At 51.3% G+C, this 24,473-nt stretch overlaps 1 protein-coding gene and 1 pseudogene across 1 annotated transcript; both read right to left on the bottom strand.

Annotated features, from left to right (window-relative positions):
- Positions 1–6,909: 6,909 nt before the first annotated feature.
- Positions 6,910–12,034, bottom strand: THY1 (Thy-1 cell surface antigen). Its single transcript, XM_068555718.1, has 4 exons — positions 11,930–12,034; positions 9,797–9,857; positions 8,965–9,300; positions 6,910–8,421 (listed from the first exon to the last, which is right to left on the bottom strand). Exons 2-4 carry the CDS (start codon positions 9,831–9,833, stop codon positions 8,309–8,311), a joined length of 486 nt encoding a protein of 161 aa, XP_068411819.1. The 5' UTR covers positions 9,834–9,857; positions 11,930–12,034; the 3' UTR covers positions 6,910–8,308.
- A 7,866-nt stretch (positions 12,035–19,900) lies between these two features.
- LOC137771981 (large ribosomal subunit protein uL24-like) lies at positions 19,901–20,337 on the bottom strand (annotated as a pseudogene).
- Between the last annotated feature and the right edge of the window lie 4,136 nt (positions 20,338–24,473).

The following is a 24,473-nucleotide window of genomic DNA, read 5'->3' as shown; positions in this document are numbered from 1 at the left end:
TACAGTAACATGTATGTGGGAAGGGGTAAGTAGAGTTATAATATCCTAAGGGCCTTGATTTATCCATAAAGAGGATAAAGGTTTTGATTAATTTAAGAATTTGATAGGTTAAATGTGCATATTGCATTTTAAAAAGAATCCACTGGGGCTTCCCTGGTGGTGCCGGTGACTAAGAATCCGCCTGCCAATGCAAGAGACACGGGTTTGAGCCCTGGTCCGGGAAGATCCCACATGCCGCGGAGCAACTAAGCCCGTGTGCCACAACTACTGAGCCTGCGCTCTAGATCCCACGAGCTACAACTGCTGAGCCCGTGTGCCGCGACTACTGAAACGGCGTGCCTAGAGCCCGTGCTCCACAACAAGAGAAGCCACCGCAATGAGAAGCCTGTGCACCACAACTAAGAGTAGCCCCCACTCGCTGCAACTAGAGAAAGCCCGTGCACGGCAACGAAGACCCAATGCAGCCAAAACTAAATGATAATAAATAAAATAAATAAATAAAAAATAAAAAGAAATAAAAAGAATCCACTAAAAATGGGGTTGGCGAACTCTTTCTATAAAGAGATGGTTAGTAAATATTTTGGTCTTTGCAGGTCCCTTATAGTCTTTTTAAAAATTTATTTATTTATTTATTTATTTATTTTTAGCTGTATTGGGTCTTTGTTTCTGTGCGAGGGCTTTCTCTAGTTGCGGCGAGCGGGGGCCACTCTTCATCGCAGTGCGCGGGCCTCTCACTATCGCGACCTCTCTTGTTTCGGAGCACAGGCTCCAGACGCGCAGGCTCAGTAGTTGTGGCTCACGGGCCTAGTTGCTCCGCGGCATGTGGGATCTTCCAGACCAGGGCTCGAACCCGTGTCCCCTGCGCTGGCAGGCAGATTCTCAACCACTGCGCCACCAGGGAAGCCCTAGTCTTTTTTTTTTTTTAATAGATCTTTATTAGAGTATAATTGCTTCACAATACCGTGTTAGTTTCTGTTGTACAACAAAGCGAATCAGCCATGTGCATACGTGTGTCCCTATATCCCCTCCCTCTTGAGCCTCCCTCCCACCCTCCCTATCCCACCCCTCTAGGTCATCGCAAAGTACCGAGCTGATCTCCCTGTGCTATGCTGCTGCTTCCCGCTAGCCAACTATTTTACATTCGGTAGTGTATATATGTCGATGCCACTCTCACTTCGCCCCAGCTTCCCCCTCCCACCCCGTGTCCTCAAGTCCATTCTCTATGTCTACATCTTTTCATATGGGTTTTTTTAATTAAAAAATTTTTTATTGACGTATAGTTGATTCACAATGTTGTGTTAGTTTCAGATGTACAGCAAAGTGATTCAGTTACACATGTATCTATGTCTGTATCTATTCTTTTTCAGATTCTTTTCCATTATAGGTTATTACAAAATATCGAACCACTCCTACTTTTTGATATGCCGATTTTCTATTATCTACTTTTTTCAAACCTGTTGCATCTTCCCTTCATCTCCTCACCCTCTTATTTAGCTGATGGCCTTGCTACTCATGTGGAAACCCCTGAACTTCTACCCTCAAGTTCACAAACCTCCCCTCTTCCACACCCATCTCCTTTGCCTTTATTTCTCACCTAGATCCCTCCTTTCTCACCTCCCCAAGGACTCTGCTTCCTCATTTTCTTCTCCCTCTTGTTCATCAGTCTTTCCCTGTCTTCATAAGTAATCGCCATCAATGTACACCATGCTCTAATCTCTCCCGTCTTAAAGATAAACAACTCCCCTTGACTCTGCTTCCCACACCAGTCACAGCTCAGCTTCCTGGAAGAGAAGTCTACACCCTCCCATTCACTCGCTCACCCCCTCCAAACTGGCCTCTGTTACCCGTGCTCCACTGAACTGCTCTTGTTAAAGTGACTATTGCTGCATCACAAACCGCTCCAACATTTAGCGGCTTTAAACAATTTATTAACTTGATTGACATATACACACTACTATGTAGAAAATCGATAACTAATAAGGACCTACTGTCTAGCACAGGGAACTCTACTCAATACTCTCTAATGACCTATATGGGAAAAGAATCTAAAAAAGAGTGTATGTATGTATATATACGTATAACTGAATCACTTCGCTGTACACCTGAAACTAACACAACATTGTAAATCAACTATACTTCAGTAAGATTTGGTTTTAAGTGTAAAAAAAAAATTATTGATGGGCTTCCCTGGTGGTGCAGTGGTTAAGAATCCACCTGCCAATGCAGGGGACATGGGTTCGAGCCCTGGTCTGGGTCCCTGTTGCTCTTAGAATAAAATTCGAACTCTTCACCATGACCTCCAAGGCCCTGTGGGACCTGGCTTGTGCCTACCTCTTCAGTGACTTTTTTTTTTTTTTGGCTGCTCTGCGTGGCTTGTGGGAACTTAGTTCCCTGACCATCGAACCCAGGGCTCCCGCAGTGAGAGCGCCAAGTCCTAACCACTGGATCTCCAGAGAATTCCCCTTCAGTGACATCTTGTACCCCTCCTTGCCTGGACACCTTGAACCCTTCGTGTTCCCTCCATCTGGTTGTGCTTCTGCAGCCCTTCAAATGTCTGGCCTTTTCTCACCCTTCCTGTCTTAGCTCAACGCCCCCTCCTTAGGCTCTCCCTGATCATCCCAATTAAAGTGAGCCCGTCATTCTCTTATTGCCTCCCATGTGTAAACAATCCCAGTCTATACAATGACTTACTTATTGGTTTACTTGCTTCAGGTCCATCTCCTGTACCACAGTATAAGTTTTATGGGGAAGGAACTTGTCTGTACCATTCACAGGTCTGTTCTCATTACCCTGCACAGATACTTACACTCCCTGGCACGGGGTGCACACTTAGTAAATGTTTGAATGGATATGACTGGGGCAGGGACCTTGATGAAGGGCCCACGTGCTCTGAGGGCTGTTGTATCGGCCAGCAGTTGTGTTGCCTGAGAGAGGGGCTGAGGCCTATCCTCGGACTAAACCCACAATGGCTTCTACTCCCCCTCCCCAAGTCTTTCAGGATATAGAAGAAATAAAATAACATTTCTTTCTTTGTAATCAGCTTATGAAATAGTAGAGCCTGATTTTTGTGCTAACTCCTACCATGACCCCTCCTCTGGGAAGCCCTCTAGCCTGGCTAGGGGCCCTACATATGTATTTTCATAGCACTTTACTGAGGTAAAATTTACATTTGAGGAAATTCACCCATTTTAAGAGTACAGTTTGATGAGTTTTGACAAGTGCTCGCGTAAGCACACCAAAAAGTTCCCTTGTGCCTTGGCTGTTTCCTTTTTAAAAAAAAAAAAATTGTGGTAAAATACATATAACCATTTGGTGGCATTAAATACACTCACATTGTTGTGCCACTACCACCACCAGCCATCTCCAGAACTCTTTTCATCTTGCAAAACTGAAACTCTGTACCCACTAAATAATAACTCCCTATGTCCCCTCCTCATAGCCCCTGGCAACCACCATTCTACTTTCTGTCTCTCTAAATTTGACTTTTGGCTTTGTGTGTGTGTGTGTGTCTGTGTGTCTGTGTGTGGTAAAAAATACATTTACTGTCTTAACCATTTTTAAGTGTACGGTTTAGTTGTGTTAAATAACAGCTTCTTTTTAAGGTACATTTAGGTTCAGCTGTGAGTGCAGAAACTCCAAATAAGAGTAGCTCTAACATGGTATTCCATGGCTGCTCTGACAGTTCTAACATCACTAGGAATCCAGGCTGTTGTACTTTGTGATGTGTAACATACAACTTCTATCTCATAGTCCAAGATGGCTGCTCCAGTTCCAGCCATTGACTCCACATTCCAGCCAGCATGAAGGTGAAAGGGGTTGAAAAGCACACATTCTCCCTTTAAGAGCACTTCATAAAAATTGTACACATTATTTTGTGCTACTGTTCCGTTGGACAGAATTTAGCCACATGTGCACATCTTGCTGCAAGGGAGCTGGGAAATGTAGTCTTTATTCTGGACCATATAATCTAGTTCTAATTTGTGGGTCCTATTGCTGAGAAAGAAAGAGAGAATACATGTTGGAAAACCCTCAAGCAGTGTCTGCCACAGCTTCTCTGCCTCCTAGCACCAATCACTGCACTGAAATCAATTCCTCACTTCTTACTGGGCTGTAGATTCCTTCAGCCAGGGACTATATCTTTTACCTCTTAGCACAGCCAGGTACTTAACGTTTGTTGTACAAATAAATCATTCCAGCGCTACTATCTTATTTTATTTTTTATTTTTATTTTTGTCTGCACCGCACGGCTTTCGGGATCTTAGTTCCTTGCAGTGGGGGTGTGGAGTCCTAACCACTGGACCGCCAGGGAATTCCCCCATCTTATTTTTATTTATTTATTTTATTTTTGGCTGCGTTGGGTCTTTGTTGTTGCATGTGGGCTTTCTTTAGTTGTGGCGAGCGGGGGCTACTCTTCGTTGCGGTGCGCGGGCTTCTCGTTGCGGTGCCGTCTATTGTTGCGGAGCACAAGCTCTAGAGTGCAGGCTCAGTAGCTGTGGCGCACGGGCTTAGTTGCTCCGCAGCATGTGGGATCTTCCCAGACCAGGGATTGAACACGTGTCCCCTGCATTGGCAGGCGGGTTCTTAACCACTGCAGCACCAGATGCGCCCCCTCTCCCCCATCTTATTTTAGAAATCAGAAAAATGAGGCACTGAAGGGTGAAGTGACTAGGGTCATCTAGCCCAGGTTCCCACTGAATTCAGGAAGTTGCTTTCCTGCAGGCTGGGCAGGTGGCCTCCACTGACCAAGCCCACTGCCAGATACTCCTGCCTGTGCAGCTGGGCAGCTCCAGCCATCAAAGGCCCCTTCCGCTGTAGAGCCACACTTGGCCTCCGCAGAACTCTCCCGTTGGTCCTACGCTGCCCTCTACAGCATGTGCCCACTTCCATAGCTTCCCTGCCCCCAGGTCTTCCCTTTGCCCGGCAAAGATGCCTCCCGGGAGTCTTCACATGACATGATACTCCCGAAGGGTGGGAGACATTCGGGGCCTGAGAGCCCTGGGCAGGAGGCAATCCCACCTTTGTCCTGAAGCCCTGCTTCAGGGTTAGCAGGAGGCAGCTGACGACCCTCACGCTTTGCCAGAACTCTGAAGGACTCCAGGCCCACTGATTCCTCAGCGGTAGACGAGGAAGTGGTTTACTCCTAACCTGGGACTTGCTTCTTTCGCATGTAAAGACAAACCTGCCCATCACACCACGGGAGCTGCAGACACAGTGAGGACAGGGACATCATGCTGGGGGTGGGGGCAGGGGCTGGAGGATGTGTGTCACGGGTCCCCTGGACGCTGGGTACATTTATTGGTTGGCCAGAGAAAGTCCCTGCGTCTCCCCACGGTGACCCCCCTTGTCCTTCCCGAGGGAGCCCCTAGGTGTTGGGAAGACCCTCACGCTGCGCCGTGTGCAGATGTTCCTCTGTCTCAGTGGACGGATGTGTGGAGAGGGGCTTCTTTCTCTTTCTACGGAGCAAGGATTCCACGCCCTAAGGTAAGGACCAAGATGGCCGAGGGGGATGTGGGAGAGGGGTGAGGAGGAATGGGAAGGGGCTGGGTGGGGTGGGCTCTGGGCATGTGTGCAGGAACCAGGGCCGGCCCCAGCCCTCTTTGTAGCTGGCCAAGTCCCTGCAGACGTGCCGCAGCCCCTTTCAGCTCTCCTGACGTGACCGGGGAGGAACTGGCTGCCGTCGTGGACTGGCCCCGGGAGCCCACCGCAGCCCCGGCCCGCAGTCTTTCTGGGTTGGCTTGTGCTGTGAGGCCCGACGGCCCTGCCTTTAAGTCCTCGAGCCCCTTCCCAGCCCCAGGCCTGTTCCTTTCTTCTCCGTCCCTGCCTTCCTATAGCCCCTGGGCCTCAGAGGCCTCTGTGTCTTCTGAAGCTAAGCCCACTCGCCGTGGCCTTGGGCTCTCCTCCCACAGGCATGGCTGCAAAGGGACCCTTGTTGAGGGGCCGCTAAACTCTTCAAGGAAACAGTGCGAGGGTGACAAAGACCACACAGGAGGCTCACACAGGTGCCGGGGTCTCATGGCTTCTCACAGTTGAGGCTGCACGCCTGGCTTCCCAGTTCCTTCCAGAAAGAGCTTCCAGCTTTAGCTCTTACTACCCCGAGGGTGGCATTTGAACTCCCTTCCCCTACAAAGGCTCTTTTCATTTTTGGGCTGCAAGCAGGGCGGAGCAAAAGGGCCCTGTGTCCAGGCTGGCTGCACTGTCCTGAGTGGCCAACAGCCCACGTGGGGATGGGTGGGTCCCCGTGGTCGGTGACACGGGCAGCTCCCTCTCTTCCTTGAGGGCTTCCCTTGCCCTCTTCCGGCCTGGCCACTACGGGGGTCACTGGCAAAGCTCAGGTATCAATGGGAGGTGTCGCAAGAGTGGGAGTCAGTGGCATGAGTTTAGATCCTGGGCCTTTAAGTAAATGCTCAGAAAAACCATCCACACCGGCGCTAAATATCAAATGAGTCAGCTTCTGGGGAGTCCACTACTCTCCTCCCCCAGATTCCCTGGCAAAGCAGGGAAGGTCGTCTGGGGGCTGCCTCACTCTGGCAGCAACCGAGACCCAGAACCACCCTGTGATGCTGTTCTAGTCCCTACTACCAGGGGGCGCTTTCTACTCAGTGACTTTTAGGGGAGGGAGCCGGGGACAGGCCTCAGTGTTCTCTCCCCACCCCCAGTGCTTTATGTGGCCATGTTGGATTTAAGAAGAGATGCTTGTCCTTACACCTTGATGATGAAGGCAGCTCCCACGGACCGCCTCGCTTCCCGAGCCTCCTCTCTGTGCCCCTCTCTATAGCTGATGTAAGCTGACGGGGCATTTCTGAGAACATCCAGATCTGAGAAGGCAGACTCCGTGCCTTAGTGCCTGTTAGCATGTTCTGGAACCAGCGCCATGTGGCTTGGCCCACACATGGGGCAGGTGAGTCCACAGAGAGGGAACATTTGTTTATTTGGGCAAACGTGCCGTGTTAGAGTGGTTCTGAAAAGCTGGGCATGCAGTGGTCCACCCCTGGGGGGCAGGGGGGAGAAGAAGGGCTGCAGAAGGCAGAGATGGGGGAGAGGAGGAGGTGGCGGGTTGGCCCTCAAGGCTAAGGGAGGGGGGCGGGCCTGGGGAGAGAGGAGCAAAGCAGAGACAGACAGGAGGACAGATTCCAGAGGCTTGGTTTTATTGTACAGTATTCTTTTTCCTCAGTGAGATGCCATAAGCTGTGGTGGCACTACACACGGTCACAGGACGGGGAAGAGCCGCCAGGCGGAGAGCTGGGTGCTGGGAAAAGCCACCCCTCGAGGCATGTCCACTTATGGGTATCACCCCACGGCCAGTCCCAGGCCCCCGAGAGGTCCCTGAGAAGGCAGGCCTCTGGGACGGGGGTCTATCTGAAGGCTCGGGCACTGCTGGGGGAAGACGGAAGAGCCTCCTGGGGGAACGTGTGGGCCGAACTCTGTGTGGCTCAACCAGGGGCTCCACCAGGCCTGATTTACTGCCTCCAGGTCTGAGTTCTGGAAGCTCCTAGGAGCTTGGGATAGCCTGGGAGGGGGCTTGTCCTCCTCTGCCACCTGCCAACTGCCGGCCGAGCCAGTGAGAGACACTATTCTCCCATTTTTAGCTTCCTTGGTGGGGGGAGGGATGATGGACCCTGCCTTCCACCTGCCTCGCCAACCCATCAGCACTGCTTCCCGGGCAGAATCTGCATTTTCACTGGACCAGACCCCGGGCCCAAGGCCCCTTGGGGACCTCTGCAGGGTAAGAAGGCGGCTTTTTTCTGTGACAGAAAGTGCTCGTGGAGACGCTCGGTTCTCTCCTCACAGGATGGGCCACAAACGCTTGGCAGTGCCCTCACATCCGGGGTCTTCAGGCGCCATCCCTACTGCTGAGGGATGTGCTAGGGCCAAACACACCCCTCCCCCTCCTCTCCCAGGTCTCTCCCAGGCCTCTAGTCCCGGTGGGCAAGGCTGACCGGCCCCAGGGACTGATACCCCTCCCCTCCTTCTACCCCTCCCTTCCCCTCGCTCTCCATCAGGTCCCCAACCCTGGCTTCCCTTTTCGCAAACTGCCAAAGAAAAGGCAGGATAAGCCCTAAATAAACCAGACAGAAGCAGCTCTGGAACAAAGAATACAAATAGGCAGTGGCGTGCGGAGAGGGTAGGGGGTGGCCGTGGGGGATGGGAGATGATGGCATGCAGCACTGGGATTCCTTAGGGGCGGTGGGGTCCCCACTTCTCCCCAAGGTGTGTGAGAGGTTGCGGGGAGGGGGGTCAACTGACTCAGAGAAGTAGGGTCTCTGGACTGGGCCTTGTGGCTTCCCGTGTTCTCCGTGGGCCCAGCCGGTCACAGGGAGATGAAATCCGTGGCCTGCAGGAGCGGCAGGGAGAACAGGAGCGGCAGCAGCCACGAGGTGTTCTGGGTCAGCAGGCTTGTGCCGCCACACTTGACCAGTTTATCTGTGGAGAGAGGACGGGGTAGAGAGGCAGGGCGGGAATGGAGAGCGACCAGGATTCGGGCGGGCCCAGGCCCAGAGCCAGGCTGCTTTCCCTTGGGGAGGCTGGCGCCATGATGTCTTGGCTGGAACCAGGGCCAACCTGGTCTGACAGAACCAACCATCTTTCCCATTTGCCGGTTCCTGAGCCCTTGGACAAATCTCATCACAAGAAAACTGTGGGTGAGGAGGCTAGTGCCCATCCTGTTTTCCAGGTGGGGAGAAGGAGGTTTGGGGAGGCCGAGTGATTTGCCCGCAGTCATGGGGGAAGCGTCTGCCACACCACTCTGCCTGTCTGACTGTCCCCTTAGCCCTTCCCCCATTCATGCTGAAGGTAGCGATTCCCGCCCCCCCCCCCCGCCCCCCCCCCCCCCCCCCCCGGGCACAGGCAGCAGTAGGGGGAAGGGGAGAGAAGTTTTGGGGCCACTCCCTATTGTGGCCCAGCCAGCCCGTTCCTCCCCAGCCTGCCTCTCCCAGCTTCCTTGGTCTTGTTGGGGGTTTGCCTCACCTCTGAGCACAGAGACATTCCTGTTGGAGACGATGGGAGTCTGGCCAGAGAGGTGGAGTGCGCATGTGTAGGTTCCCTCATCCTTGGTGGTGAAGTCGGACAGGTAGAGGACCTTGAGATTGTACTTGCTGAAGAAGTTGGTTCGGGAGCGGTATGCATGCTCAGGGACCCCAATGGTGCCAAAGAGCACGTGCTTCTTTGTCTCACGGGTCAGGCTGAACTCGTACTGAATGGGCAGGTTGGTGGTATTCTCATGGCGGCAGTCTAGACGAAGGCTCTGGTCCACCAGGCAGGCTGTCAGGCTGGTCACCTTCTGCCCGCGGGCCACCTGTAAGACTGGCACCAGCAGTGCCCCCTCCAAGTTGGTGAGGACCTGTAGAGCAGGGGGCCTCCCATCCACATTAACAGTAGAGAAAGGCCTGGCCAGGGAAGGGCACAGGATCTGCTCTCTGAGCACCTCTCCCCGCCCAGAGGTCCCTGAGGGCCAGTCTACCTTCCCTACTGCAGGCCCCAGCCTGCCTCCCCGTACGCTAGTCGCGGGTCCCACCAGTATGTTCCAGGGGCAGGAGACCTTGGGGCAGTTGATGCAACATCCTGGTTCACACTTGGAGCTTCCAGCTCAGTACGGGGCAGGCTCAGTGAATTGTGTTTCCAAAAACCATCCCAGGTAGTCAGAAGATCAACTTGGTTGCTCAGCTGACTTAGGGATAAAAGGAGCCCTCTCTCTCCCTCAGTCACCTCTACTTGCTGAGGTCATGAGGAAGAAGCTAGCTTCTCTGAAAGGAAGGCAGCCAGGGTGCTTGGAATCCCAGCCCTGCCCCTTGCCCGGTACCTGTCAGCAAGAGAGTGATGCCGATGGTAGGGTTCATGGTGCCGAGAGCTCAGTCCTGGATCTGGGGGTGCAACAGGATGGGAATCAGCCAAGAGGTGGGGCAGGTGTGTCCGCACTTACTGCCAGGGCTGGGGGCCCCTGGGAGACACGCCATAATGGCCACGGTGGGCATCCAAGCCCCTCTCTACAGCCCTCTCCCCTCCCACCGCTCAGTGAATGTGACACTGCCACTCAGCTCTTCCCCATCTGGGAAAGCAGTGGGGTTGGAGAACACACCCTTCGGTGGTGTGTATGCGTGCTGAGCACTTACTAGCTGGGTGGCTTTGAGTAAGTGTCTTTAACATGACCGTTTCCTCTTCCTTCAGGAAGTCAGGGACTTCCTAATTTTTTAATTGTAAAATTTGCAGAACACACAATTTATTATCTTAACCATTTTTAAGTGTACAGTCTCCAATCTCCAGAACCCTTTTCATCTTGCAAACTCAGAACTCTCTACCCATGAAACAAAAACTCCTCATTCAGGGCCTACCTATTTCTCGTTCAGAAGAAAATCCCCAGTGCCCAAACAGTTCCTGGCATACAACAGATGCCCGAAAGATACTGAATGAACCTGGGCTTTAGATACCCACAGGGTTGTGATGGGGATTAAGAAAAATGACAAACATCTGGCACTGTTGAAGAGTAAGTGATCCACAGCGTTAGTCTTTGGCCTCTTAGACGAGCGTGGTCAGGAATGTGCGGGGCCCCTGGTAGGACCATACTTGGCACACCGCTAAGGGTGTTCCCGACTGTGTGTGGGGAAGGCGACAGTGCCATCCTATTGCATAGGTTCTCTGCATCAGAACCAACATGTTTCCAACCGTCCAGCTCTCTGGGCAGGATTCCTTGGCCTGCGGCTTTCCAGTCCAGCTTCGGTAGCCTCCCTGCCTAGGCTCTCTGCCCTGTCTTTTTTTTTTGCAGCCTAGGCTGAATCTATATCCTGGCAAGGCGACACAGAGCGGGTAGCCTAGCCCGTCTGCAGCAGTGCTCGCCAGGGAGAGGCCACAGCAGGGGCGTGTGCCTGCGAGTGCGCGGGGCCATGCCCTGGTGCGTGCGCCCTGGTGCGCAGGGCGCGCCGCTAGCCGCGTCTAGGGTCCCCGGCGCTCAGCCCAGTGGGGTGAGGGAGGGGGAAGGGGGCGAGACTGGGGCTCCCGGGTGCCTGCGGCTGCAGTCGGTTCCCTCTCATAGACCCCTGCTCAGAGGGACCCGGAGGTGCCGTTGGGGAAGAAAGGGGGGCCGACATCTGCTTTAGATTAGCAGACGCTGAGTTACAGAGGGGGTGGCGAGCTTGGGATCTAGGAGAGGAAGCGGGGGAAGCAGCGGCTAGAACTAGAAAGGAAGAAATGGGGCTGGGACTCAAGGGGATGTAGAGCCAAAGGGAGGGGTAGACAGCTGGAGGGGAGGTGCAGTCTGTCTGCCTGTCCTCGGCCTTGCGTCCCCGCAGCTCAGAACCCGGAGAAGCTTTGCGCTCCCTCCTCTGCAGCCCGCGTTCGACTAACCCCACCCTTATTCCGTGTCCCTATTCCAATCCTCTCCTTTCCCAGTTTAGGTCCTCCTTCCCCCTCTCTCATCCTTTTCCAGTTCTCGCCTCCCCCGTCTGCCTGCCTTCCTCCCAGTCCCCGCCCCAGCCCCCGCCCGCGGCACTGCGGTTTCCCGTTCCTTGGATGCCCCGCACCCAGCCCGCAGCGAGGTCGCAGGGCAGAGATACCCTTCAGTTTGCGGTGCCTCCGTTCCCCCAGTTTCACCGTCCCCCACCCCCGGTCCCGCCTTCGCGGGCTGGCTTTGGGGACGTCTGGCTGGAGAGCAGAACACAAGGCTTTCCTTGGCGCCCTTCCTCCCGGTTCTCCTCCAGCACCCCAGCCCCAGGCGAACGTTCCCCAGCGGGCGAAAGTTTCGCCGCGGCCCCCGGCCTGCAGCAGTTGCGTCCGGCTCCTGCCCCTGCCTGGCAAGCAGGCCCCTCCTCAAGCACTGAGCGGCTCCTTCCCAGGGCGCCCTCCGACCGTTTTCCGAAGCCTCGGATCGGGAGGGCTTGCCTGGGCGCCAGGAGGCCTGCTATCCCTGCGCCCCGGGTCCCGCCCTGCCTCTGGCTCCTACCTGGGCTCCGGTTCTCGGCCTCAGCAGCCTCCTCTAGATGCGCTGCCGCCTCCAGTTGCTACACCCTGCTCGGCGCCCGCAGTTTTCACCAGGGGTGGGAGAGGAGGAGCGGGGAGGGCCCGGGGGCTCGGCCAATCAGAGGCTGAGTGGGCAGCGGAAAAAGGGTGGCAGAGGGAGGAGGAGGCGGTCCGATATTGGTGTGGGAGAGTGGCCGTCCGCGGCAAAAGGGGGCCCTCATACTGTGGCTGGCGGACCTGACCAGGGATGGAGGGGTTCAGAACCCTGGAGATCAGGGTGGGGCCGCTCGCCGCCTCCCAGAGCCCCGCCAAGATCGCTTCCCTTTTGTTTCCTTTTTTTTTCCGCTTCCCTTTTAAGGCTTTAATCCTTTCTTCTGACCTAGGCTTCACAAGCCTGTGGGGAAACCAAGGGGTAAGGGATGGATGATGGAGGCCAGCAACCGGGCCCCCCTTAGGCAGCGCCCATGCCTCCTCGTTTCCTTTTCAGCTGGAGCCCATCTCCACAGGAGCCGCCAGTGAGAGGTTTTTGGTATTGGAATATTCCAGGTTTTCTCCAAAGGAAGATGGTAGGATGTTTTTCCACATTGGAGCAGCCCTTCAGAAGCAAGGCAGCACCTGGTCTTTCCTGGTCCCCAGCCCTGCTCCACCCCCTCACCCAACCTAGAGCACCCAGCCCTTCAGAGGCTTTCTGCTCCTGGGCACTAAGTCTCCCTCAGCTCCTGGGCTGGCACTTCCTGGTGCAGACAGCTAGAAGGTTCTTCTCAATTTCATGTACTCCTCCTGCCCCCACTCCCACCCAAGTCCTTGAGTACTGTCTGCTTGGTCTTCAGACAAGGGAAAGGGTGCCACCCTCTATCAAGCGTTCTGCTGGGCACATTACATCCATGGCCACAATCTGCTGGGTTCATCTCAGCCCACTCTCCATCCCACTTCATGATTAGTAAGTGGGAGAGCTGGCCGGTCGACTTGGGGTGTGGAGCCCCAAGTCCTCAGTGCTGAGCCACTCCATGGCTGCATCCCAGACCAGTGGGAGGGGAAATTGTGGAACTGTGGGAAAGGGGAGGAGACGGGACCAACTAGAAAGGAATACCGCGGCTTTTAATCCCCTGGGGCACCTGTCCTTGCCCCATTAATTTGAAGTCATCAGAAGCCCTTGGATTTTTTTTTTTTTTTTTTTTTTTAACAGCCAGTGCTGATGACTTGTCTCTCCCAGCCACGGGTGAGGTGAATTTTTTTGAACAAAGTTTTATTTGATTGATTTGCATCCTTGTGGCCTCTTTGTGAATTCTGGTGGGGACATCCTGTGGGCTGGCCCTGCCCCCCTGACTACCCATTCTCCTATTTTTTCATAGACATTGGTCCTGGCTCCTTCACTGCAGTTTCCATTAGTGTAATGGCACTGTTGGAAGCCATCCCTGGGCTTGCAAGTGGGAGATTTACTTCCCTCTCCCTCCCTTGGAGGTTAGGTGGCCTCCCGACGCTTAGAGTGATGGAATTTTCTAACTGGAACAAGCCTTGCAGATGGTCCAGTCCAGGGGCCCTTGGCTCTGGTAAAAAAACAGAAGCTCCTGGGGCACTTTATGAGAAATGCAGCTGCCCCTGTCCCCCTGGGATCTCCCTAGTCCAGTAGAGCTGCCTGAGTCTGCACTTTTCACAAGCTCCCAGGCCTGGGACCATCCCTCTTCAAAGATCAGGTGACCTGGCTTCTCATTGTCTGGAGGGTAATTTTTAAGGCCCTGGATGTCCTGGCCCCTGGCGGCCGACCTCTACCACCACCTCATCTTTCCCTTTCATCTTCCTGCTGCATTCCAGACGTGCTAGCCTCCTCCTTGGCACTCCACGCAGTGTCTTCTTTCCTGCTTAACAGCTTTCTGGTTCTCAGTCCAGGGATCTTTCCTATCAGAGCACAGTTGCTTTAGTTGCTTTAGCTTCAGCCTAACTGTTCCCCGCCCCCCCGCCCCCCTCCCCCCCCCCCCGCCCCCCTCCCCCCCCCCCCCCCCCGCCACTGGAACACACACACACACACACACAGATGGGGCTGGAGATGGTTACTTTTTTTGGCAAGACATGAGGATACCCAGAGGCCCCTTAACTACCGGAGATATCTGGGCTCTGTCTGGACAAGACCCTGGATGCTCTGTTTTCCACTCTATGGCCCAGTCTCTGAGTGTTGCTGGTTGGAAGGCCTAGCTGTGCTATTTTGATAAGTTTATGAGGACCTGGCCTATTTTCTGGGTCCCCAAGCACTTCACTTCAGGAAGGGGTGGGGAGTGTGGACTCTAGAGGGTGTGGCAATTGTGTGTCAGCTAGAGCAAGGTCTCTGGCTGGATGGAGTTAATGGCTCAAATGAGACATTTAGGGGCTGGGATGGAACACAGGGTGGTGATGGGGAGGAGATTTAAAACTCCCATTTGCTAATGGCACAGGATAGGAGCGCTGAAAGCAGGAAGGGTTTAGAGGAATCCACCCAAGGCAAGATTTACTGGCAGGCTGTGGCTGCCCTGTTGGTCCCTTAGATCTTTCCTCTCCCATCATCTCCAGTTGCCCCATCTAGAGACACATGGAGTAAATACTCCTCTAAAAATGCACATTCTGGGACTTCCCTGGTGGCGCAGTGGTTAAGACTCTGTGCTCCCAGTGCAGGGGGCCCGGGTCCGATCCCTGGTCAGGGAACTAGATCCCACATGCATGCCGCAACTAAGAGTTCGTGTGCCACAACTAAGGAGCCCACCTGCCACAACTAAGACCCGGCACAACCAAATAAATACATAAATATAAAAAACAACCAAAAATGCACATTCCTTTAGGATGACCAAGGGACTACCAGCCATTCACTCTTTTTATTTCCCTATTTCATCAGATTGTCTTTTTAATCACAGAGGTGGCAGAAGCCATCTCATCATTTTACAGCTGGAAAATGAGGCCCACAAAGGATAATGATTTGTCAGAGGTCAGACAAATATTTTGGAGCACAGGCAAGACTAGCTAGATCCCAGATCTCCTGACTCTATGTACAGTGCTCTCCACTGCTCCCAGGGTGGGTCTTCAGACTTCTGCTAGACTGACTTCACTGGTGCATGGTGAAATGAGAAAAACAAGGACAACGTGGGGTACTCTGAACATAGCTGTCAGGTTGCTGCTTTGTTCTGATCACCTCCTATTCACTCTGTTGATAAGGGAGGATTCCCAGATTCCCACCCTAGGGTTTTGGAGATGGTTGAACACCTGACACCTGACACTGGACAGATGTGATTGACAGCAGTTTATTAGTCACCTGTACTTACAGCCCGGAGGAAGACACCACATGCCAGGCACTGCCACTCAGGAGCTGCACTCAGGAGCAGTGAAAAAGCAGGAGCTGTGAGAGGCAGGCTTTGCCGTATCCAAAGGGTGGAATGCTCATTTCCCGCAGGAGGATATGATTGGCTTGTCTGAATAATTCTGTGGGCTGGCAGGGAACGGAAGCCTGATTCTCAGGGATAAGCAGGGATTATGCCTGGTCCCTGTGAAAAGGAGGGTTAATTGACCAGAAGAACTTACCAGCAGAAACTGATAATTGGGAAGGAGAATTTGTGGTTAGGCCACTTGAGACCCTCCCAATTGGATCACATGTTAAGACAGCTGTTGAGCCCTAATTTTGGGCGAATTGAGGCCACACACCGGCCCTTCCTTGCAATGGTCTATTTTTTCATTCTAAGGTTATACCTTTCCACTTTTTTGAACTGATGGTGGTAGATGGTGTGTTTTTAATGTCCCTTCTAGGCACAAAAAGAAAAGTGGTAACTTTCTGTTGCTCCTCAGACTTCTTTGGAAATATGAGTAGTCTATGAAATTGAAAAATCTTGGAACCACTGCTTGACCCTCTGCTGCCTCCCCTAATCTCTAGTTGAGGTCAACTCCTTGAGTGAGGTCACTCCCCGAAGAACTGCATGTTTGGTTGGAGAGTATGACAAAAAAGAGAAGTTTCTCTTTAGAATGCAGGGCAGAGGGCGAGAGGTCAAAGCACCAATGGAGATAACACTTCCAACATTTATTTAAGAAGGTTTATTCATGAATGTTTAACTAATCAAATGTTTAAAAGACATTATTTTTTATTTTTAAAACTTTATTTATTTATTTATTTTTGGGTCTTCGTTGCTGCGTGTGGGCTTTCTCTAGTTGTGGTGAGCAGGGGCTACTCTTCGTTGCAGTGCGTGGGCTTCTCATTGCAGTGGCTTCTCTCGTTGTGGAGCACAGGCTCTAGGTGCGTGGGCTTCAGTAGTTGTGGCACGCAGGCTCAGTAGTTGTGGCACACGGGCTTAGTTGCTCCACAGCATGTGGGATCTTCCCGGACCAGGGCTCGAACCCGTGTCCCCTGCATTGGCAGGCGGATTCTTTTTTTTTTTATTTTATTTATATATTTTTGGCTGTACTGGGTCTCCGTTGCTGCGCGCGGGCTTTTTCTAGTTGTGGCGAGAGGGGGCTACTCTTCGTTGCGGTGCGCGGGCTTCTCATTGCGGTGGCTTCTCTCGTTGTGGAGCACGGGCTCTAGGCACACGAGCTTCAGTAGTTGTGGCACGCGGGCTCAGTAGTTGTGGCTCGTGGGCTCCAGAGCACAGTCTCAGGAGTTGTGGCGCACGGGCTTAGTTGCTCCGCGGCATGTGGGATCTTCCCGGACCAGGGCTTGAACCCGTGTCCCCTGCATTGGCAGGCGGATTCTCAACCACTGCGCCACCAGGGAAGCCCCGGCAGGCGGATTCTTAACCACTGTGCCATCAGGGAAGTCCTGAAAGACATTATTGTTAGGCACAATGTTCTAGACACGGGGCTAGACCCTGGGAATACAAAGATCAATAGAGCACAGTCTGCCTTCGAAGGCTTGTCCAGTGGGGGAGATGAAAATGGTAAATAGATAGTTAGAAACCAATAGGGTAAGTGCAGAGGTAGAGATGTGTGTAAAGTATTGTGGCAGCTCAAAGAAGGGACAACTAATGACCCAGTCTGTCAAGAGAGGCCTTGTTGGAAGAGGGGAGGCATGAACTGGGTCTTTAAAGAAAAATGGGAGTTACCCAGGTGTAGTAGATTGTTATAGTACTGACCTCCAATGAATCATGTATCCTGATATCCATGCCCTCATGTGATCTCCGTCTTCATTGACTCTGGACTTGGCCATGTGCCTTGCTTTGGCCAATGCGCTGTCAGCAAATGAGATGCAAGCAGAAGCTTGATAAGTGTTTGTACGTTGGGACTTGCCTTCTTGGAATTCAGTTGCCACGTGAGAAAGTTTGAGCAACCACGTAGAGAGCTGAGGTGCCTCAGGTTGTATCAACCACCATTTGGGATCAGCTAGCCCCCAGTTAACCTGCCACGTGATCACAAACACATGTGTAATCCTAACTGATGCCACCAAGAACAGAAATGAACCATCCCCAATAAGCCTACTAAGGGTGGTTTTAAAACCTGGATAGAAATTCTTTGATCTTCCTTTCTCAAGAAGTGAAGTCTGTGTCCCACCTGAGTCTTAATGGATTTGTGACTGCTCCCACTGATAGAATATGGCAGAAGTGATGCTAAAAGACTTTTGAATTTAGCTCTTAGAAAGGCCATATAGCTTTTACTTTGTTTTCTGGGACACTTGCTCTTGGAACCGCCATATGCGATGTCTGACGACCCTGAGGCTGTGCTGTTGAAGCCCCCGTCCTGTGGAGAGGCATCATGTAAACACTCTAGACCCAGGTGAACCAAGCTTTCAGAGCCTTTTCAGCCCAGGCTCCAGTCATGTAGATAAAGAAGCTTCCAGACAATCCAGCCCCAAGCTGTTTGAGTTGTCCGCCTAACTGTTCGAGTTTTCAAGCTGAGGCCCCAGATATTGGGGGACAGAGACAAGTCTGTATTCCTAACCCACAGAATCCATGAACTTAATAAAACGGTGGTTGTTTGAAGCTGTTGTTTTACCTGATTTGTTATGTAGCGATAGGTACCTGATACATAAATTGGTACCTAGAAGTGTGGTACCTAAACATGCTCTAAAAACCTAAACATGGGGGCTTCCCTGGTGGCGCAGTGGTTGAGAATCCGCCTGCTAATGCAGGGGACACGGGTTCGCGCCCTGGTCTGGGAAGATCCCACATGCCGCGGAGCAACTAGGCCCGTGAGCCACAACTACTGAGCCTGCGCGTCTGGAGCCTGTGCTCCGCAACAAGAGAGGCCGCGATAGTGAGAGGCCCGCGCACCGCGATGAAGAGTGGCCTCCGCTTGCCGCAACTAGAGAAAGCCCTCGCACAGAAACGAAGACCCAACACAGCCAAAAATAAATAAATTCATAAATAAATTAAAAAAAAAAAAAAAAAAGAAGTGCTCAGTACCTCCTGTGCTCCTAGAATGATTATTAAAAAAAAAAAAAAAAAAAACCTAAACATGGGGCAGTGGCTTTGGAACTGGGTGGTGGGCAAAGGTTTGCATGATAAGCAGCAAGGAGGCTGTGGTGCAGGCTGGAGGGGCTGTGAATGAACTGGTGGGAGAGGCTGGGAAAGCAGTAAGGAAACTGCTTGGAGGCTGGACCACGGGTGACTCATGTTACACGGTGGAGAAACAATTGGCAAAAACATTGCTTTTGGTAACAGAAAATGCACCTACTGAATTTGTGGATTTAGCTAAAGGGATCTAGAGACAGAATGCTGAAAGTGTCATTTGGGTGCTTCTAGCTGGCATGATAAGGTATTATAAGAGAGATGAGCTAAATGAGGATCTGTCCAGTTTGCTGAGACGGAAAAGAAAACTGGTCTCATTTCCAGTCTCTCCAGCAGGCAATAGGTTCTCAAAGTGAGAACTAGCCTAAGGGTAAAGGTTAAATCAAGCATATGATTGTCGAAACGTTCGTTGTTCAGACCCCAGGAAGATTTGAGATGGTGCTTAGTAGACCTCAGTTAAACAAAAGGGTTTCTGAGAAAGTTAAGGATGCTGTCCCACAGCAGAAATAGAGTCTTCTTGAAACGAATTATGCATGTGGCTTTTGGTGCACAAAGTGAACCCAATAATACTCACAGAAAACCCATAAAGTTTTAAAGAGTATTGTATTGGCAAAAACTCTATCCAAAAAAAAAAAAAATAATAAAAATAAATAAATAAATTGGACTCGATTAAAATTAAACAAGCAAACAAACAAACAAACAACTCTATCAGTTTGGACTCAAAGGGAATGACACAGTTAAAAATGAAAAGACGCCTTGGGTCCCCCAACTGTCTATGGGCAGTAAGCTGGCCAGTATTCACACAGGCCTTTTCTTACGGAAAAGAAAATCCTCTCGGAGGGCAGAACCAAGAGCCCAGAGGATATAACTAGAAGCCAAGGGGAACTGAGCTCTATTCAAGTAACATTCCCTGCCTCTGGAGTAGGGGTCCTGATAATAGTGCCTGGCTGGATTCCAGAATGGCTTTGAATTCCATGATTGCTACGTGCCTCCTGTTTCTCCCCCTTTTAAGGGGAGCATCTATTGAGGTTATCCTGTACGTGATACCATTGTATGCTGGGCATGTGGGGGGCAGATTTCTTGTCTTGTTAGCTCACAGGCTTCTGGATCAAAAGGAGCCACACCCGAGGAGTTGTACCCCAGGAGATTCAGCCACATCCAGACCTGCTGCATGTTATGAGATCAAGGACTTTGAGCCTGGTGTCATGATTGGATACTACTTTGGGTGTTTTGGTAGGGGGTGTATATTTCACATGTGGGAAGGCTGTGCATCATTAGGGGTAGAGGGCAGACTGTGGTAGATTGTTACCTTAATGGCTCCCCAGGGAGTCACACCTCTTCCATATTGATTCTGGGCTCAGCTATATGACATACTTTGGCCAATGGGATTTGAGCAAATGTGATCAGGCAGAAACTTCATAAATGCTTGTGCGTTATGGCTTGCTTCTTCTTTTTTGTTGTTTTCATTTTAACAGTTTTTAATGAAAGTCGTATGCAAGATTACTTTATTCCTGCATCTTCTCAATTGTTTCTTCCTTATATTTGCCCTTTTCCTTTCCTGCTTGGCAAAATTTGGCTTTACATTCGAGGATCTTTTTGCGGTCTTTGTCCAGTTTTAGTCTGGTGATAGCCATCTTGCTGGAGTGAATGCCCACACGGACAGTCGTGCCATTAGCCTTCTCCCACTGCACTTGTTCATTGCAGATGACATATTTCTTCCTGTAAACCTGGACTACTTTGCCAATTTGCTGCCCTTTGTAGTGCCCTCGTACAACCTGAACTTCATCGTCCTTTCGGATGGGCATGGGTCGAACATTGTACTTCTGTCTCAGCTCTTTAGAAAGAGGGGAAGACATAATCTTCCTGTGAATGTGGGAAGGTGCACTGAAATTCCTTTTCCGGTTTTCCATCAGTCAGAAGTCACAAAGGGATTGAACTTCATTTTGGCCGCTGGCACTTCAGCGATGGCCGTAAAAGGGAAGAGGGCTTGCTTCTTAGAACCCAGCTGCCACGTGAGGAAGCCCAAGCTAGCCGCATGCAGAGACCTGAACTGAAATGCTCCAGTTAACAGCCCCACCGAATTGCCAGGTATTGAGTGAGACGTTCTAGGATCGTCCAGCCCCCGTCCACCTGTCAACTGACCACAAATGCATAGGTGAGCCCTGTAAGTCCATATGGAGTACTGATGAGCCGTCCCAGCTGACCCCTGACCAAACTGCTGACTCACAGAATGGTTGTTGCCTTTAGTTACTAGCCCAAGTGGTTTGTTACACAGCAGTAGATAACAAATAAACCAGGTGAAGAGAAGGAAGGGCATTTAAGGTGAAGGAGAGGGCATGAACAAAGGCATAGAGACAAAGCAAAGCAAAGCGGATGTGGGAACATACAGGTGGTTTGGGGTTGCCTGTGGCAATGAATGTTGAGAGGGGTCACTGGCAAAACGGGGAAGACCCAGTTGAGGAATGTGGGTAACGTGAGGTCATCAAAGTTTTATCGGAAGGGTGCGGAATGGCCAGAGAGATGCATTCCTTCGAAAGATTACTCTGGGGCAGTGTAGGGGATTAACAGAGGGCCACATGGAGCGTCTCCTGCTCAGCTGGTCCTTTCGTCTTGTAGTGGGTTCAGAGCAGAGGTAGAGAGGCAGAAGGCAGCTTCTGGGGGAACAGGGCAGTGTGATAGACACTTCCTTGAGGTCAGGGTCTGTGTCTGCCTTATTTACTGTTGTATCTCTAGGGCCTCCAGGTCCTAGCACAAAGTAGATTCTTAATAAATATTTTTGAATGAACACATAAAGAAATAAGAGCAATCAAGTATCGTCGGTGCTGTTTGTCAGGCAAAAAAGGGAGAAAATTCCAAGGAGAGTTTGGGAGAAAGTAGTGGTTGTTTTTCTGGAAAGAAGAAGAAAGGCGTTTCCAACAGAGAGAGTCTCAGAAACAAAGGCATGGAAGTGTGAACTGTGTCTGGGGAACAGCACATTCTGAAGTTCTGTGTGGTTCACACATGGAGTGGGCAGGGGGAGGGGAAGGATGGTGCCTGAGATGTGGCTGGGTGAGGGCCTGAAATGGGGCAGGAGCAGTGGAGATGGAAGAGGTGGGACAGATGAGAGAGACCCACATGGGAGAATTCACAGCACATGGGCACGTCATAGGTGTGTTTGGTGAGGTCTTGCAGGAATTCCCAGGCTTTTGGTGTGGTTGCTCTGAAAGAAGAGAAGAGATGGGGCAGCTTTGGGGCAAAAGATCATGAGTTCAATGTCAACCATGTTGAGTTTGAGGTCCTGTGGGACACGCAGTGCAGAGGTCCAGGTTGGGGCTGGGAGCAAGGTCTGAGTGGAAGGCAGATATCTAGTAGGTGTCGGCAAATAGGTGGTAATGAGCCGCCCAGGGGGCATTGTAGTCCTAGAAGAAAACGAAACCCAGGACAGGACCTGAAGGAGCACTGGTGTTTAAGCCACAAAGGAGTGTGAGAAAGAGTGCCAGAGGGATAGGAGAGCCAGAGGGATAGGAGAGCCAGGAGAGAGCCACACCCCAGAAATGGGCAAGTGGTCAGTGGTGTCAAGTAAAGACTAAAACGCATTCATTAGATTTAGCAGCAAGGTGGTCACCGGGGGAGGACAGTTTCAGAAGCTGGTGGGAGCTGAGGTCTGAGGTCATTGTTTAAAAATATAGGTTTTATTATTATTTAGGTATGGCAGGGCCAGCGGATGAGGAGATGACTACCACTGAAAAGGTAGTTGGTTATATTCATAGATCTCAAGAGGGATGCACACCACTGTATGGGGGGTGGCGGGGGGATGGGCCGCACTGGGAAGCACTAGTGTTGGAGGCGGAGGCAAAGGGGAGATTGTGGGCAAGAGCCATTATTGTGGTTTCTGTGGGAAGGGACAGATGAGGCAGGTTAAACAGGTTTAGGATTGGCTAGTTTGAATAATCTCAGTGGTCTCTGGGGCACAAGGGTGTCTCCAGTTGGCTGGTACCTGGCCGTGGGATGATTAGGGCAGGTGGCTAGTGATCCGGAATGTGAGCGCCTGATAAAGGAGATGGTTGAGGGTGTGGGCACCCTCAAATCCGATTGGTTAATGGAATTAGATTGGTTAATTAGTTTGGTTGATTGAATTGGTTGGTTTGCATTTGAAAGGTGCACTGGTGGGTGAGTGGTTTACTACTTCCAGGAATTGGCCGCCCCTGGGAGGGGCGGTCACCCCAGATGTCAAAGCATCAGAATACAGAAAATAAGCTACCTGGTTAATATAGTCGTGGGTTGGGCAGTGAGTCGGAAAAGACTGAGGATGTGAACCTTGTATGTGAGGGGCTGCTGGTGGTTTCCTCTTCTCTCGAGGGTGGCTAGAGGTGGTGAGGGGGGTTGCTGGTGTCCAAAGCAAAGGACTGGAGTCTCCCATGAAGGTCAGGACCTGCCCGCTGGTGAGATCCTGCTCGTGCCTATCTCCTGGGCAGCAGCGCCTGGCAAAGATGCTCGAGAGCATGGGCTGTGGGGCTGCCTGGGTTTTTTCAGGCTCAACCTCAGGGTTTTGGCTTGGCTGAGCTCAGCTCTTCTCAGTCTGCACAAAGTCAGAGGAGGGCCAGAAAGGGCTGTCTGAGAGGTGAGAATAGCCCCCCTGAGTCCTGACTCAGTCTCTCCAGTAAAGGGAAAACGGATTAGCAGTTTTTTGGCGGGTACCGCTGTGCCTAGGGATAAACAAGACTCATCCTTGTGGAATGTCAGCAGAGTTAGCTTTTTTTTTTTTCACTGGCTTTTGGGGAAAACAAAAAAATATGGGCAGAGGTCCCACAGCTGTCTGAAGCCACCTCCACCTTAACCTTCCAGAGCCAGGACACATCTTGGGCAAAGCTGCCTTGTAAGCAAGCTGTTACCTCCTGACTTGCAAGCTCATAACATGTTAACTCCTTCTGAAGAGGCTGACAATTACTCCACACCCCTTGCCAGCTGGCTTCAGCCAATAGAATTGTGGCATGCAAATGAAGCATCCTGCAGCTACTCTGGGTCAGGCTAATCCAAAGTAGGAGGAATTTCCTCTAAGAGGGGAAATTCAACTCTTAGACGGGCAAAATGAAAAAAATTAGAAATCTTTTCTTTATGTTGGAGGCATTTCTGCTGCTCACTGGCAGGAAGGAAAGGAGGAGAATGTCTATGGGTATTCTTTTTTCCAAATGCACTGATTAGGAAAGCATGTGTTTCAGCTTCTCTGGTGAGAGCATGAGGTGCAGTCCAGGAGTCCATGTGATGCTGTGTGTTTGTGTGGGAGTGGGGGGCAGTGGTGGTGGCTGGAGCTCTCTGTTCACCTAGACACTCCCCCCAGCCCCTCTCTTCAGCTTTCCCAGGAAGATCTCTGCCCATCCAGCCTTCCAGGAGCTATTGGAGGAATGGGTAGACCTGGGGGGAGTGACTCCGAGTACAAAATCTTTCTTAGCCCAAATCCTGGGAGTCATCCTCTCTTGCTTTCACCCCCATAACCAGCCTTTCATCTGAGTTTGAATTCTACCTGTAACATGCTTCTTGGAGCCAGCTCTTCTTTCCACCCTCATTGACACAGCCCTAGCCCTAGTACTCATCTTCTCTCACTTGGAGTATTGCAGTAGCCTGCTAATTGGTCTCCTGTTGCCAGTCTGTTGCACATTGTTCCACATTGCTGCCAGAGTGATTTTTTTCCCCGAAACCATGTTTAAAATTTTTTTTACATACTTAAAATGTTTGTAATGCATGTATGTGGTTCTAAATTCAATGATACCAAAGAACATGGAGTAAAAAGTAAATCTTGATCAACTCCTGTCCTCTAGCCATTGCTACAGTTGTTAGCAATTGTGTATCCTTCCTGAAATAATCCATGAATATAACATTGCAAATCTGTTTTTTAGAGGAGAGGTATGGAGCACACACAAATGTAGTCTTTTATACATTTCGCTGTGCATCTTATTTTTTCACTGAACAATGTCTCTTGAGCGTCATTTAATTGATGTATCAGGACATATGAATTTGACTAATTCTCTTATCAGTGGTATAATATTCCATTTATGATCATATTACAGGCTATTTAACCAGTCCCCTATCAGTGGCTATTTA

This window comes from Eschrichtius robustus, chromosome 11 (assembly GCF_028021215.1).
Source record: "Eschrichtius robustus isolate mEscRob2 chromosome 11, mEscRob2.pri, whole genome shotgun sequence".
In the NCBI taxonomy this organism is placed as follows: domain Eukaryota; kingdom Metazoa; phylum Chordata; class Mammalia; order Artiodactyla; family Eschrichtiidae; genus Eschrichtius; species Eschrichtius robustus.
This window is presented reverse-complemented; position numbering and strand designations above follow the sequence as displayed.